The sequence below is a fragment of the Capricornis sumatraensis genome, chromosome 1, assembly GCF_032405125.1.
Source record: "Capricornis sumatraensis isolate serow.1 chromosome 1, serow.2, whole genome shotgun sequence".
In the NCBI taxonomy this organism is placed as follows: domain Eukaryota; kingdom Metazoa; phylum Chordata; class Mammalia; order Artiodactyla; family Bovidae; genus Capricornis; species Capricornis sumatraensis.
Window position 1 is genome coordinate 38,468,267 of NC_091069.1, and position 13,572 is coordinate 38,481,838.

Sequence of the window (13,572 nt, forward strand, 5' to 3'; positions counted from 1 at the left end):
AGAAGACTCTTGAGAGTCCCTTGGACTGCAAGGAGATCCAACCAGTCCATCCTCAGGGAAATCAGTCCTGAATATTTATTGGAAAAACTGATGCTGAAGCTGAAACGCCAATACTTTGGTCACCTGATGCGAAGAACGGACTCATTGGAAAAGACCCTGATGCTGGGAAAGACTGAAGGCAGGAGGAGAAGGGGACGATGGAGGATGGCATCACCAATTCAGTGGGCATGAGTTTGAGTAAACTCTGGGAGTTGTTGATGGACAGGGAGGCCTGACATGCTGCAGTCCATGGGGTCGCAAAGAGCTGGACATGACTGAGTGACTGAACTGAAAATGGAGAAAATAATGTCTGCTTTCATTGTTATGTTGCAACAAACAATACTTATAATATACTAAGCACTGCACCTGGAAGATAGAGAATTAACAAAATTTTAGTTATTATGAATCCTCCCTATTGTTGGTTGGTAAGAAAACTACGATGTTTTCTTTGTTCAAATAATGCTTAAAAGATTTTCTTCCAGTGGCTTACAAGCACAAGTTACACCACTGACTTGTGCCTAGAAGCGAAAATTGTTAAAAATATATTAATATTTGCATTAAATCCACTTCTGAGGACATGCAGTTCCTGAAAACTATCACCAGGGGGAGATGTGCTTTATTAATAATCAGGCAAGGGAAGGCAAAAGAATAGGGAGCTGAATCAGAAGTTGGTGGATCTGATGATGCTTGTGTGCGCAGTCGTGTCTGACTCTTTGCAACCCCACGGACTGTAGCATCCCTGGCTCCTCTGTCCGTGAAGATTCACCAGGCAAGAATACTGGAGTGGGTTGTCATTCCCTTCTCCAGAGCATCTTCCTGACCCAAGAATTGAACCTGGGTCTCCTGCACTGGCGGGTGGATCCTTTCTGAGCTACCTGGGAAGTCCTGCATCTGATGATAGTTCATGACATTTAATAACTGGAATAATCACTTACTGTCAGTGTGGAATACCTGAAATAATTGCAACTTTCAAATATATTGTAATTTTCAATTATTTTTTAAAGTTTTCAATTTAGCAAACTCATTCGTCTCCAATTTCTCACCAGTTTTGTAAACTGTGAGTGATTATAAGGGCATGATGAGTTTATAAAATTAGGATACAGCATAAAGACCTAGAGAGCTTATATAAAAGATGCAATATCTTACTAAACCTTTATCACTGTCTACAGGAAGAAAAACCAGACAACAAATATTCTACAGCTGTATAGTGCCTTTTCCCCAAAGAACTCAAAAGTACATTACAAAGACTAGCACTATCAGAAGCAAAACGGAAACTTTACACATAGGAAACAAGACTTGAAATTATCCACTCTTCATCTTCTGCAGCATACCCCCTAAAGAAATTACTTCTATTAGCTTTTACAACTTGGATGTTAAATAAGAATAAATGTCAACAAATATTTCTATTTTACTACTTGCTGATGTACTAAAGATTTTGTCATATATAACTAAATTTAAATAGAGCTACTTTAGAAAAAAAAGATTGACTATGGAAGTGAGTTTCCTACAAACAGGAATGACAAACTTCTATGAACATATCTGCTAATTACTCTTAATTAATCTTCCAGCAATTGACTCTCACGCATATCATTGCACTCAACAGTTTCCAAGCTAAGACATTTAAGACAGTTCAGTATAATTAGGTCTTTGCACCAAGTAAAGGAATAAAAGTTATCAGTTATGGGTAATATCATTTTCAGTATCTTTCAAATAGTTTCTTTAGAAAAAAAAGCGAGTGCCTTACCATGCAACAGATGATTTCGATTCCGAGAACAGAGAACAGTTAGAAATTTCACCTCATCTGTCCCCCATTTCTTCTCTCCAGCCTCATACAGGTCCTGAAGCCAAACAAAGCACAAGTTTAAAACACAACAGAGAAGGCGCCAGGACATCTGTAAATATTTCCAGAACTTCAAAGAGCGGGAGTTGGCTTAGTTTTATTTTCCTGGTGATGGAGGTAGAATTGGTGTTGGCAGTGAGTGGAAATGACTCAGGATTTTTCCTTAGGTATAAGACTAATTGATATCTCCCGGAGAGTCAGAGCAAACATGCAGACTTCATGGTTTGTCTTAAGAACCAAAAGGAATTCTTAGACTTGGGCTGTTCCATATGGTAGCCACTAACCACACGTGGCTATTTGAATTTTAATTAACTACAGAAAATTTAAAATTCAACCCCCCCAGCCATACTAGCCACATGCCAAGTGCTCAATTGCCACATGTGGCTAGTGGCTACCCAAACTAGACACAGACGCTGTAGAACACTTTCAACATTAGAGAAAGTTCTATTGGACACCACCACTCTAGAATGACCCGTGATTTACTTCTCTCTAGTGGCACGTGGCTTCTCTCCCCACTGTTCATTTACAACCACCAGCTGGCTTGTTAAATTTCTCAAAACACCCTTCACTGATACATTTTGTCACTCCTTGGGCTTATCTCCATCTACTCAGCTGTTTCTTCACCTCCCTCTCTGCTCCCACATGATTAAAGAGTCAGTTCTCAGGACCACGGAATTTTATCATTTTACAGTTGATTTACAATGTTGTGTTAATTTCAGGTGTTTAGCAAAATGAATCAGTTATACATATACACACTCTTTTCTAGATTCTTTTTCCCATACAGAGGACTGTGGAATTTTAAAGCTGGGAGGGCACAAAAGGTTTATCTAATTCAGTGTTTTTCAAATTTGATTCTCAGCAGGCTTGTGACTGCTTCAACCAATAAAGTCCAGCGGCAGTGACACTGATTTCTGAGGCTAGGTCATAGAGGTCAGGCAGCTTTGGTTCTCATGGAATGCTGGCTTTCTAGGTGGTCCCTCATGAAAGGCAGCCGCCATGCTCTGGGAAGCCCACGCCACCTGAAAAGGCCACAGGTAGGAGACCCTTTCGAAGGCTGAGGTGAGCCCGGTTCATAGCCCAGACACCAGACACAAGTGATGGAGACTCCTACCCCCAGCCATCTGAGCCGCCTCTAGCTGTTCCAGTCTTCCCAGCTAAGACCTCTGACATTACAAGTTTGAGGTGGTTCGTTATACAGCAATTGTAGCTAGAACATGTGGGCAAACAAGGAACTTTCCATCTGTCATGGAATGATACTTCTGTAAAATACCAGAAAAACTAACTTGAAAAGGGTAAAGTTTTAGTTATGGGTAGAAAATGGTATATTTTTGTGTTAGTTTTTTAAAATAACTAGTGAGGTTGGTCATTTTTTGGTGTATTAGCCATTTCTATTTTTCTTTTTTTTGAGTTGCCTGTTAACGTCCAATGTCTTTTTTTTTTTTTTTTTTAAAGAAACGGGGCATTTTTATTCAGAACAAATATGAATAAGAGTAAGTTTCAATAACAGTATTGAAACTGTAGTTTACTTATACATTTTCATATTAAGCTTACTATACATAGCGTGAAATTTCTCCCCATTCTATCATTTGATCTTTAATTTTGTTTGTGGTATTGTTTGGTAAAACAATTCTTTCTTTTTAAAATTTAGCCAAACTACCGATCCTTTTCCTTTATGGTTTCTATCTTAAAGAAAATGCATACAAAATCCCTTCCCAGTTCCAGGTTTAAAAAAAGAATATTTAACTTTTTATATTACCTTTATGGCTTACTTTATTTATGCTAAAATTTTCAATCTATTTGGAATTTATTATGCTGTCAGGTGAAAGTCAGGATCTAACTTGATTGTTTCCCAAGTGGTCAGCCAATTTTTACAACTCCACTGAGTAACCTGTGCTTTCTTCACTGACTTGAAATGCATACACTCTGTATATATTCCTGTATATTCTCCCATAGGCTTGGTTCTGCTCTTAGACTTTCTAATTATCCCATTGACTTCTCCCTATCTTACCCAGGACCACATGCTTTAATTCATTTGTACATTTATTATTCATTTAATTATATATTAGGGCAAGTCTGTCCATACCCTTCTTGTTGAGATTCTAATCTCCACCGTCTTTCCTCTATAGTCCTCATCTTATGTGATTGTTTTGTCTTTTTTTTCCTGAAAATTGCAGGTATTTTCAGCATTGCCTTCGACAACAATGACTGTTTTGTGCAGTGTTGTTTCTGATCAGTGCCGCTTCTAATAAATGTTTATTGTGTCTTTCCTTGTTTCTTTTTAGAATATTTATTTATTTTTTGGCTGCATCAGGTCTGAGTTGTGACACACGGGCTCTAGGGGACAAAGGCCAATAGTTGTGGTGCTCGGGCTTAGTTGCCCTGGGCATGAGGGATTTTAGTTTCCCACCAGGGACTGAACCCGAGTCTGTATTGGAAGGCAGATTCTTAACCACTGGATCACCAGGGAAGTCTCCTTTCCTTGTTTCTAAGAACACTTCCCTTCCACTCATCTAGCCTTCTCTTTATCTCTTCTTGGTTTCATGTAGCTCCATTTTCAGCTCCATTACTTTCTCATTGCATCTTTTTTTTTAAAGCTCTTGTTTAGTCAATTAAAATCTGTCCTTCTCTTATGTATGTCAGGATCCAGAGCGATCTGAAATCTGTCTCTTCCTTAAAGCGAGCCCCTGTTTGCCTCCCTTTGGGCCCCAGTTTCTTCACGGGCCACATAGTATTTGAGTTGAGATTAGTGCATGTTCATGATCTTTGATCTTGAAATGATAAACAGTTTATCCAGACCTGGTTTTCTCCACAGAACACAGTGCAATGGATTCTTCTTTGAGCTCCTCACTTTTCATCTGGATGAATTTTAATCAGGAGGACTTGCTGCAAGTCCAGTGGAAGCGGCTGAGACACAGCCAAGTCTTCCCTGAGGAGTCTCCCCATTTGCAGGAAGCCACTCTGTCTATTTCCATCGGGGGCAGTGTGTGTGTGTGTGTGTGTGTGTGTGTGTGTGTGTGTGTGTGTGCAGTGTGTGTGTGTGCAGTGTGTGTGTGTGTGTGTGTGTGTGTGTGTGTGTTAACCTCTTTTCTGGGGCAGGAATAACTCCTACATCCTTTGCTGCCCATCTGGCACGGTTTCCAGTTTTGATGCAGATCTCTCTCTATTTTTGTATTTCTTGGTTTGTTTTTCAAAGGGAATCAAATATGTGCCATATTCTAACAAAAGCTCTGAAGGGCATTTTCAGTGTGCTTTTAATACATTATGAATTTCTTTTTCAAGTAGGAAATCTGAACACTACCTGTTATTTCCTTGAGTGCAGTTTTCACCTCAAGAATAGATAAAATTGCACATTTAGCTTCTCTATATTTAAAATTTTCTACCTTTGACAATAAATTACTACCTAATTTCACCTGTCCTGATAATTCTTTTCATCACAAACTCATTTACTTGCCTCAAAATCCAGTTCCATAATACCCAAAGTCTGCAAATGTCCCTTTGCTGATGTACGTTAAAGAACAAAGCCTGACCAGATTTTCCTCCTGTTTTATTTTGGAAGAAGAGTGGAAACCTTGGACAGTGGTTCTTAAATTCCTTGTTTTGTTGTAAGACTTGGAGGATACAGAAAAATGAGTTCTAGTCCTTCCAACTTCCCCCAGCCCATATTTGTTGTTAAGTACCTTTTCACCTGGTCACTTTTCCAAGGAGAACTACGCTCCTTGAAGAACTCCCAAATATTTGTTGAACTGCATGTTTTTTTGTGTTTTTTAAAAATTAGGTATAATTGACATACAACATTATGTTAGTTTCAGATGTAGAGCATAATAATTTTATATTTGTATATATTGTGAAATGACCCCCACAATGAGTCTAGTTACCATCTAGTACCATATATAATTACAAAGTATTTTTTCTTATGATAAGAACTCTTAAGATCTATTCTCTTTGGAACTTTCAATATAGCATTATTGTTTTTTTTAACACAATTTTATTTATTTACTTTTGGCAGCACTGTGCAGCATGCAGGATCTTAGCTCCCCGACCAGGGATCAAACTTGTGCCTGCTGCAGTGAAAGAAGAGTCTTTACCACTGGACCGCCAGGGAAGTCCCCAGTATTATTAGCTGTAGTTGCCATGCTGTACATTACACCCTCACGACTTATTTATTTCATTACAGAGCCTGTACTTTTTGGCCTCCTTCACCCATCTTGCCCACCTCTACCCCTGCCTCTGGCAACCACCAGTCTGTTCTCTGTATCTATGAGCTTGATTTTTCCTTGGTTGTTGTTTGTTTAACTCCACATATAAGTGAGATTATATAGTATTTGTCTTTTTCTTTCTGGCTTATTTCAGGTAGCATATAGCTCTCTAGATCGATCCACATTTTTGCACATGGTAAGATTTCATTCTTTTTAGGGCTAGAGAGCATTCTTCTACTGTACATATACACAATCATTTCTTTCATTCATCTATTGATGGGTTCTTAGGCTGTTTCTATTTCTTGGCTATTGTAAACAATACCGCTATGAATAAGGTGGTATATATGTCTTTTTGAGTCAGTGTTCTCATTTTTGAGGGGCAGATAGAAGAAGTGAAATTGCTGGATCATGGAGTAGTTCTATTTTTATTTTGCTTGAGGAAACTCCATACTGTTTTCCATAGTGGCTGCACCAATTTACATTCCCACCAACAGTGAACAAAGGTTGCCTTTTCTTCACATCCTTGCCAACACTTGCTGTTTGTTATCTTTTTGATGACAGCCATTCTGACAGGAATGAGGTGATATATCATTGTGGTTTTGACTTGCACTTCCCTGATGACTAGTGATGTTGAGCATCATTTCATGTGTCTGTTGGACATTTGGATGTCTTTGGAAAAATATCTATTCAGATCTTCTGCCCATTTTAAAACTGTTGTTTGGTTACTTCTATTAAGTTGTACAGGTTATTTTTATATTTTAGATACTAACTTTTTATCAGATATCTGATTTGCAAATATTTTCTCTCATTGAATGGTTGCCTTTTCATTTTGCTGATGGTTTCTTTTGCTGTGCAGAAGCTTTTTAGTTTGATACAGTCCTACTTGTTTATTTTTACTTTTGTTGCTTTAGCTTTCAGCGTCAGATTAAAAAAATCATTCCTAAGACCCATGTAAGGCAGCTTATCACCTATGTTTTCTTCTAGGAACTTTATGGTTTCAGGTCTTACTTTGAAGTCATTAATTCATGTTGAGTGAATTGTTGTGTATGGAGTAAGGTAGTCAGTTCTGGTTCATTCTTTTGCTTAGGGCTATTCAGTTTTCCCAACAAAATTTACTGAAGAGACTATCTTTTGCCCATTGTATATTCATGGCTCCTTTTTCATAAGTTAATTGACCATACATGTGTAGGTTTATTTCTCAGATTTCTCTTCTATTCCATTGATCTGTATGTCTGTTTTAATGCCAATACCATAGTCTTTTGATTACTGTAGCTTTGTAATATGAATGGCATAGTTTTAAAAACTCATACAGACCTAGAGTCAAAGGGCCCAATTCCATCAGTTATGTAATCTTATACAAGTTATTTAAATCTGAGAATCAGTCTCCAAGTCTATAAAACAGAAGTAATATCTACTTCATAGATTTATTATAAGGAAAAAAATGTAAAGTAGTTAGCACAATGCCTAGCACCTGGCAAGCCCACAAAAACAGTGACAGTGGATATTAATGTTTCAGGAATAAATTGTTCACTAACTCTTCATTTAAATTCAGGATTCAGGATAAGAAAGCTGTGGTACATATAGACAATGGAATATTACTCAGCCATTAAAAAGAATTCATTTGAATCAGTTCTAATGAGGTGGATGAAACTGGAGCCTATTATACAGAGTGAAGTAAGTCAGAAAGAAAAACACCAATACAGTGTACTAATGTATGTATATGGAATTTAGAAAGATGGTAATGATGACCCTATATGCAATACAGCAAAAGAGACACAGATGTAAAGAACAGTCTTTTGGACTCTGGGAGAAGGTGAGGGTGGGATGATTTGAGAGAATAGCATTGAAACATGTATATTATCATATGTGAAACAGATCACCAGTCCAGGTTCGATGCATGAGACAGGGTGCTCAGGGCTGGTGCACTGGGATGACCCTGAGGGATGGAATGGGGAGGGAGGTGGGAGGGGGGTTCAGGATGGGGAACACATGTACACCCATGGCTGATTCATGTCAATGTATGACAAAAACCACTACAATATTGTAAAGTAATTAGCCTCCAATTAAAGTAAATAAGTTAATTTAAAAAACTAAATTCAGGATTCACCTGGGCTATGGAAGTTCCTTCCAGCATGCCCCCAAATGTTCTCCTAGAGGTAGCTGAAATTCACATAAGCATCTGAGAGTTTTAATACCTTCTCCTTCCTCAAAGCTTCTGGATTGAAGGCAATTTCCTATATCTCCTTATGGGATGGGCCTCCCTGAGTCTTCAGAACTCTTAGGACTCATAAACTCCTTTCACTTTTAGTGAAAGCAAAAGGTTCTTTCCTATACAATACTGAGTGCTTCACTGTTGTTCAGTCGTCAAATTGTGTCTGACTCTTTGAGACTGCATGAAGTGTAGCATGTCAGGCTCATCTCTTCTCCACTATCTCCTGGAGTTTGCTCAAAAACAGGTCCATTGAGTCAGTGATGTGATCTAACCATCTCATCCTCTGCCCCTCATCCTGAATGGGACAAATCTCTCTAAGTCATATACTGGTTAACAAAGTCTAGATCCAAATTGTGTAGGTTCAAATCCCGGTTCTGTCATTTATTATCTATGGGAACTTGAGCAAGATATTGACTTCTCTGAGCCTCAATTTCTTTGTCCATAACATGGGAATAGCAATACTTAGTTCATACGGTTATTGTAAGGATTTGATGACATACTTCATGTAAAGAGCTTTGAACAGTGTTTGGCCCCTGGTAAGGACAAAACCAGGTCCTTACTAGGTTTTATTAGTTATTATTTTTAGTGTTATCTGGTCATAGTAAAAATACCATTAGTTGGTTTCAGGGCAGCCATCAGTGGGCTGGATACCAGGGAAGCAACTGCCTTTTAGGGTTTGGTATTAGTTTTACCCATTTTACATAGATTGTATTAAATATTCTCTTTGGGGAAGTAAAAATGTGAGGTCAACAAAGCATAGGCAGGTCCCTTTATCTCCTAGTGATTCAGAAGACACTCTGTGATTCTGTGGGGGTAGCCACACCATGGTCCCAATGTTAGAAAATCTGGAACCCAGGGATGCTTATATACTGATGCCCCAAGCCAGCCCCAAGCCCCAGGTATCTCTGCAAGAAACTTCTGCTATTAAAGGCACCTGTGGGAATCTTTCATAACAAATTCCAGCTTGGCCAATATTCATTGAAATATAAGAAGATGTCCACCAACTCGGCCTGGCAAAAGAGAAGAAAGAAGCTGCAGTTCTACTAACCTGGGCATCCTGTCTCACGAGAGCATCATCCAGATAATTGCTTTCATCCCTGCCTCCCTGAGGATGAGAAAAACAAACCACAGAGATTGAGAGAGGATCCAAGAAGATTTGGGTGCTCTGATAAGACAGAATGTCTGGGAACCCAAGGACAGGGAAATTAGACAGAAGGGGCATGAGTGCAGCTTAGGGAGAAAGGACAGATGTCCTCAAATGTGTTTGTGTTACTCCCACGGCTCTGATCTGATCAAACAGAGGGCGAGCCTGGTGTGGCTCCCTGATGCTGCGTGGGTGTCTCCGACAGCTGAAGAAGCAGGAGGACAAATACGGCCTGGTGAGAGCTCCTTCCAGGACCACACCCCCCTTTTTCCTCCTCTTCCTCCACTCCCATGTCTTCCCAGCCAGCTGACTTAAGTCTCCCTAACTGGCAACTTTATGCTGATCAACTCTGCCACATAGGAGCTGGAAAAACAGGAGAATCAAGAGACCCTGGGGCCAACACTGGGGGCCTGAGGAGCACCCAAAAGTGCCCTGTCCCTCACCAACACCAGGAGGGCAGGACTGAAGGGAGAGGAATCCCAAAGTGTGGCAAAATGGGCTACTTTTCTCTGATTTGTTACACTATTTTATCACTAGGCTATTCCAATATGCTACAATCTAGGCATGGCTCTTCAGTAGTAAATCTGGGAGGAAAAGAAAAAGTGGGTAGGAAGTAAGAAAAGCAGGCTGGTTGGGACTTTCCTGGCGGTCCAGTGGTTAAGAATCTGCATTCCAAAGCAGGGGATTCAGGTTCGATCCCTGGTTGGGGAACTAACATCCCACATGCTGTGAAGCAGCTAAGCCTGAGTGCCACAACTACTGAGGCTTGTGTGTGCTAGGCCCCATGCCACACCTAGGGAAGCCCGCACACCGCAACTAGAGAAAGATGGCATGCCACAACAAAGAGCCCCACACCACAAAGGAGACCCAGCACAGCCAAAATAAAAAAAATAAAATAAAATGAAGAGAAAAGCAGGCTGGCATTATTAAGTAAACATCAGAGACATAGCAAGCTGGGGGTTGGAGATGCTTTCCAGGCTTCTGCTTTGGTTGTTGGAAAAACAGAAACAACAGTAATAGAAAAAGATGAGAGAGGAAGAAGAGCTGGTTTAGAGGCAAAATGAGTTCAAGCATAGTTTAGGAGGGCTGAGCGGACGGAGGTGATGGCAGAATATCCACGAGGAAACAGGGAAAAGGCAGTGAGAAATGAGAGTCTCACACTCTGGAAGGAGGTCAGGCCTAAAGATAAAATTGTGAAGTTGTGTGAAATGCTTGTAAATCCATCTGTCTTTGCTGGCATCCCTGCCCCCACACTGGCCCAGACCTGCTTTCTTCACAATATCTAGAATACCAAGGTAACCTCCTGCCTGGGCTCCCCTCCTCTGGTTCAATTCATTGGAACACCGCTATAATATTACTCTTCTAAGAAGTTCCAGTCACATCACAACCGCTTCAAAACCTTCAGAGGCTCCCCACAGCTCTCCGAAAAAAAGCACACTCTCCCCAACATGGGACCCCTGTTCATTTTCCCACCTGACTCCTAGAATTACTAGTCCAGCGGCTCAGCCAACTGTTCCCTGAACCCAATCCGTGTTTCCTGACTCCTTGTCTTGTCCTCACTGTTCTTTCTGCCTGGAATGTACCCCCACACACCTGTGCCTCTTGAAATTCCAGCAACCCTCCTAGTCCTCTCTCAGCCAGCACCTCTGCCATGAAGCCTTTTCTTTGTTTCTGCAACCAAAATCTCTCCTTGAACCTTTCTTCTGCTCTGTGCCTCTTTTTTGGCACATACTTTCATGCTTTTATTATAGCAACACATGGGCCTGCTAGATCCCCTTCTGACAATATAAATTCTTAAAGCCCAGGACTGCCTTTTAACCACATTCCTAACTTTCAGTGCACTGAGAAATGATTGTCTGGCGTATATTAGGTACTTGTATGCATAAATGAGAAAAAAATGGGGATGCATGACTAGCTAGAGTCTCTAAAGGACAGAATATAAAATAACAGAGAGGCTTCAGAAAAACACAGGGAAAAATTCCCATTTGGGAGGTTGAAAGGTTGAGAAAGGCTAGAAGAGCCGGTAGAGTGAACGTCTCAATAAACCATCCCCCCTGCCCCCATCAAAGGTGGGAGTGACTCACAGCGGACAGAGATACCAGCACGCGCTGGAACATGAATGACGTGTCAGAGCGAATATCATCTTCAAGGCTCTGCCCATATTCTAGCAAGAGAGTCAAATTAGTGACATCAGAGTGAAGATCTCTGCCCAACACCAGGTCACACCCCAGAGTTTTCCATCCTCTCCTGGACCAGCCTGATTACTGAAGCAGCTCATCGTGAGGTTCTTCAGCCCTTACACAGCTGATGAAAAACTAAAGTCTTGGTAACATGGTCAAGAGAAGTTGATGATTAGAGCAGAGACAAGATGCTCTTGTTGCTTACATTGGGGGTTGAGAAGGCGGGGCTGTGATCCCCTCTTTGGTGGTTCCTACTATCTAGGGGTCTGTCCTGAATGTGGTTTGCAGTGACACAGAGCTGGTTAAGCAGCATGAGGAAAGGCAAATAGGGCGGAGCTTCTGAACCTGTGTTTGGGGACAAGCAGCGGGCTGTCCACAGGGAGAAGACCACAGGCAGTCAGTGCTAGAACCAGACTCCCAGGTTTCGACTCTCCCACTCTGAACACCTACCAAAAAACTCTTACTATTTTGTTTTCTTTCTACTGAACTGTACATTTATTACAGAAAACTTAGGAAAAACTGAATGAGTTAAATGAAGTGGTGGGGGCGGGGCGCGGGGAGGCGTTGAACAAAACCTCATCTAATCACCCAGAAATAATCACTGATAACATTTTGGTGAATATCCTTCCTCATTTTCCCCACATCACATATTATTTTTGTTTCTTTAAGAAATGGGATCACAGCATCTCATTTTATGATTTGTCTTTTCCCCTTATTCATATGCCATACCACTCATTGTAATTTAATAACATCCTCCAATATACATTTTGATGATTATGTTGTATGGATAGCCACTCTGCTGGACATCTTTGTTTAGCCACGCTGCTGGACATTTTAAGCTAATATAGATGACACTGTGGGATCTGAACCTTTGGACATTTTTTATTATATTCTTAGGTCAAGAAGGCATGCCTCTTTTAAAGGCTCCTCTGGAGATTTTTAAGAGGGGAGTCTTGCCACTGGAGGTGGCTGCGGGACCTACAGCCTAGTCTGAAGGTAAGAAATTGAGGAGACTGCTCCTCCAGGCCACTCCCTGGAAAGCTATGATTCAGTGGCGCCACCACATTTGAATAAACATCTTTGATTCTATGCTTGATACTAAAGAACAGCTTTTCAGCTTTCAGGGTAGTAACCACTTCACTGGATAGCCTAAGAAGAGAGGCAGGTACCCCTGAGAAGTCTCAAAAAGCCAACAGTCATTTGGATCGACAGGGATCTGCCTGACAGCGGAGCTTGTAGCTGAGGCTCCCTCGTGGTCAGTGTTTCAGTGGGTAACCTCCCGCTCCAGTCTACTTCTCAGAGGACAGGGCCTCCACCAAGGCCCCTGAGGATGCTACATACGCAGCTGGTAGGTCTGGTTTATGCGCCGGATCTCCTCGGGCGTCCGGGAGGCCAGGATCTCAATCAAGCAGCCCTCATCTGTGCCAGCTCCCTAAATGTAAAAGCCAGAGGAGACGGTGTCATGAGTCAGGTCACCAAGTTGAATCCCAGACACAGTAGGGATAGAACCAGAAATCTGCAGAGAATAAAGACAACTCAGCTAGTTCCAGCAATAGGATTTGCTCATTTTTAACTTTCCTATCCAGATTCCAACATGTTTATTGGTCATAACAAACATTTCATGGACTGCTTTTGGGTGTTGGTTAGGAATAGTTTCCACCCTCTGGGGATTTTGTCTTGCCTTGGTCTCCCCTGTACTTTTCCTTTGAAGGGCAGAATCTTCTGGCAAAGGCTGTTGTGTCTGTTTCCCAGTGACTAGCCCAGAACCTTCCATGAGCCTGAATATTCATTGACGTGAGGGAGGAGGGCAGTCATAATTGAATTTTGTACTTGGTCGCTAAAAATCGGCAGAGCCTGGTGTAGGGCACAGTGGCTCTAGCATCTTGGGAGGCTGAGAACTCTTGGCAGGTTCTGAGCTTACAGCAGCCCAAGAGGCCCTCACGGTGTCAGTCAAAAGTTCC

The 13,572-nt window shown here is 41.2% G+C and overlaps 1 protein-coding gene across 2 annotated transcripts in view; it reads right to left on the reverse strand.

The window, feature by feature from the left end:
- Positions 1–13,572, reverse strand: part of ANXA4 (annexin A4) — a 76,919-nt gene that overhangs the window by 10,881 nt on the left and 52,466 nt on the right. For both annotated transcript variants that reach the window (XM_068983513.1, XM_068983522.1), the window contains 4 exons: positions 12,953–13,043; positions 11,516–11,595; positions 9,336–9,392; positions 1,784–1,877 (listed from right to left, as the gene is read on the reverse strand). In XM_068983513.1, coding sequence (XP_068839614.1) covers positions 1,784–1,877; positions 9,336–9,392; positions 11,516–11,595; positions 12,953–13,043 — 322 coding nt within the window. The remainder of the gene's footprint in view (positions 1–1,783; positions 1,878–9,335; positions 9,393–11,515; positions 11,596–12,952; positions 13,044–13,572) is intronic.